At 39.9% G+C, this 3,430-nt stretch overlaps 1 protein-coding gene across 6 annotated transcripts in view; it reads left to right on the top strand.

Moving 5' to 3' along the window:
* ARMH3 (armadillo like helical domain containing 3) overlaps positions 1-3,430 on the top strand; it is a 205,240-nt gene that overhangs the window by 77,509 nt on the left and 124,301 nt on the right. For all 6 annotated transcript variants that reach the window (XR_004269933.1, XM_032281396.1, XM_032281392.1 and 3 more), the window contains one exon: positions 157-245. Coding sequence is in view for 5 of the 6 variants with exons in the window: in XM_032281396.1 (XP_032137287.1) it covers positions 157-245 (89 nt within the window). In the remaining variant the exon portion in view is untranslated. The remainder of the gene's footprint in view (positions 1-156; positions 246-3,430) is intronic.

Here is a 3,430-nt window from a genome sequence, read left to right as displayed (position 1 = left end):
TTTTTTTTTTTTTTTTTTTTTTTTTTTTAAACATGTGTACCTATTAATATTCAGTGTCTTTAGTGGCCTTAGCAAAGCTGGCTTACTAAGAAGGGATCTGTGGTGAGTTGCACTATATTCTCAGGTTTGTCTCATTTTTTGCTTACCCTGTTACAGACGCTGCATCCAGGTAGTACACAAACTGCTTTGCTACCAGAAGAAGTGTCGGGTACGCCTACATTACACCTGGCGGGAGCTCTGGTCAGGTAACTTTCTCTCTTGAGTTCATCCTCTTTTTCTATACCTTTTATGAGCCCCTAGATCTGGGCTCAAGGTAGATTTTTTTTTTTTTAACCTTTTGGTTTGTTTAGGATGCCTTTGTTTTCATTTATTCTTTTTGTCTTTTTTTTTTTGGACATTTTAGCTTTTTTCTAATCCAGACATGTGACCTGGATGTGTCACATGTCTATTCTATACTTTGTGTCTTGTTCCGTCTCCTCCCTGTGTTTTTTGTCAACTGGTAAAAACAATTAAATATTTCTTGTACTCCAATAAATCTCCCTTTAAGTAAGAATGAGGTAGGAGGTGTCCATACAAACTTGGATTCTTACTCGGTTCCATTTGGTAGCAGCATATGGACTATAGGGAGGGAGGCTTCTGTGTGTTTCTTCAGGAAGAGTAATCTTAGGAGGAGCGTCATAGGGAGAGATGGAGGGATGGGGAGGGGTGGCGAGATGCAGGAATCCTGTTTTCTGTGTTACATCTGGCATTATTACTGTTTACAGACAGTGTCACTTGTACCACTCCCCCTGTGCCAGAGACAAAACAGCAAATTACAGTGTTTACGTTTGTTTTTGTATCCATTTGGTAGCCCAGTAAAGTCACTGCTACCCCTGCAGGCGGGAAGTGGCTCTTCTCTAAGGGTACAATTAATGCTGGCTTGCCACCCCTTTCTTTTGTGTGATTAAATTGGAGGTTTCAGGAAAGCAGAGGAGACATGTTCCCTGAGGCAGTCGCTTGCTGCTAGATCCTGTGGTTTTTGACACCTGATGGTACAATAAAGTCTTCTGCAGATGATTACAGTGATGAAAGGTTGTCCACCCATGGGAGAGCTGCTCTGTATTTTCAGCAGAAAAGGGTGTGTTAGTGTCAGAGGCTTTATAAGAAACAGGCCAGTAACCCATCCCCCTTCCATGGAATTCATCTCACTTGTTGTGACACATGATTTCCTCCCAACCCAATTTGGCTTTCTAAATTTAGTCCTCCATAATGGGAAGTAGAGATCTTTAATTAATGGATTAGGAAGTTTTTGCAGTTACTGCCTATGGTGGTAAAGGAGGAGTAGGAGAATAACACTAAGTGGCAATAGTGGCATTTTGGTATTTTAAGAGAGGAGAGTATGATTGTGTGAGAGTTTGAGATTGAGAAAATGTCAGGAGAGTTAAAGAGAGATCAAAAGACATAAATAACCAACAGTAGAATTAGGTAGCAGTACCTCCTTTTAATATAAAGGACTGTTATTGTTGCCTATGGATAGTTGTATGATTATTAGGCTCTAAAAGCATAGGGTTAAAGAGAAAACACAATAATAATGCAGATCTTCAGATGTTGGTACAGTTGTAGGATTTATAAGTTCAAATGGTTTATGTGTATAACTTGAATGAAATTACACATTGTATTACTAAACAAGGTGGTGGTAGTAGTTGTCTCTACCTGCCTCTTCTGATTCCCTTCTGGTTTTATTTTCTCCTTCATTCTATTCTCTTTTCTTTTTGTCCTAGCTAGTCTATCTCTGGCCTCTGTGATCTCTCTGACTTTTCTCTCATTCTCATGATCTGTTATCCTCTTCCTCATTATCCTATTCCATTGTCTTATCCATATTGCCTTATACTGTTGGTTCCGGTCTGTCTCCTGAGGCTCAGGGCTTCCTGTTACTCTCCTCCTAGCCCCATTTTGTATCCTCTGTTCTCTCAATGAATCGACACTTTTATCAGTATGAACTGTTCTTTGTGTTATTATAGTCATGCATTTTACTTTTTACATATGTCATAAACTCCAGAATATATCGCGCTCATTTTTGCTTAAACAAGCGATTATCTTTTAAAGAGATTTAAAAATGTCTTTTTTTTTTTAAATTTCATCCAAAATATTTACAAATGATAAAAATGTCTTTTATATTTATCTTTTCTGACTCCACATTTTGCTCTTCTGACTAGGAAATGGTGAAAAAGAAGGCCATTCTTTATTCTGTGTTGGTCAGTTGACATTAGTTATATCTTTCAGAACTTTCAGCTCTATTTATAATTATGTCCTATTTTCAGGACTAATTGCATGATAGCCTAAGGCCCTTGATGAGTTAAGGGGAAGTATATATGAGTATCCTTAGAGAGGCATGGACTGTTGCTTGTCACAAAGGCATCCAGACATTTGTACTAGAGTTCTCTGCCATGTGATGTTAGCTCCTTTTCCTGTATAGGCTGGGTGAGCCCTCCTGGAACCCTAGCTCCATGTGTTCATATATGGAGTGTACAGTGAGATGCAGAGCAGCAGGGGTTTAGGAACCACAAAACAGAGCATTGTATCCCATGCAGTCAGAGCCTGTAATAATGTATAATATTGCATTCTGTGAAAATAAGTGTGTCTATGATGGATCCACCTACTCCTTGGCAGGCACTATGTCTTATATGTTGGAATGCCCACGTTTTCACTCTTTCTTGCCTTCTAGACTTATGGATTTGAGAGAGCTATGTGAAACTCATCATGGCAAATATGCTCATATGTATATATCCTTTGCCATACATGCGCTGCACACTGTAATGAAATTTTATTTATAAGACTGGTAAGGCATGTGTTATTAGATTGAGCACACAGAAGCCCTTGGGTATCTAGGAAGCAATCATCTAGAGTCCAGATGCCTTTTGTAGTTTGGAATGTGGGTGTTTAGTATCACTGTACTTCAGAGCTGATTTTTATTTCTATGCTATTTGACTATATTAGCTCTTTGTTATTATTGGGGAGGTAGCCAGAGGTCCCCAGATTCTCATAATGAATTCCCAGGTGTGATCTTACGGACAAGGAGGAGCCAACTGTATTAGTTGGGGTTCAATCTTGCCTGATAAGCTTTTCCTAGTTAGTTTTAGAAATACAAGCCCTGACCTACTCCCTACTGCCACTGTCTGTTTCTATGATGCCTGTCACCATGGTATCTGAGTACGTGGGGAAATATATTTTGGCTACTTTTAACTTCAATATGGGAAAGAAAAAGTCCTATTGCGGCCGGGCGCGGTGGCTCAAGCCTGTAATCCCAGCACTTTGGGAGGCCGAGGCGGGTGGATCATGAGGTCAAGAGATCGAGACCATCCTGGTCAACATGGTGAAACCCCGTCTCTACTAAAAATACAAAAAATCAGCTGGGCATGGTGGTGCGTGCCTGTAATCCCAGCTACTCAGG

This window comes from Sapajus apella, unplaced genomic scaffold (genome assembly GCF_009761245.1).
Source record: "Sapajus apella isolate SASKATOON/1434 unplaced genomic scaffold, GSC_monkey_1.0 scaffold13, whole genome shotgun sequence".
Classification (NCBI taxonomy): domain Eukaryota; kingdom Metazoa; phylum Chordata; class Mammalia; order Primates; family Cebidae; genus Sapajus; species Sapajus apella.
This window is presented reverse-complemented; position numbering and strand designations above follow the sequence as displayed.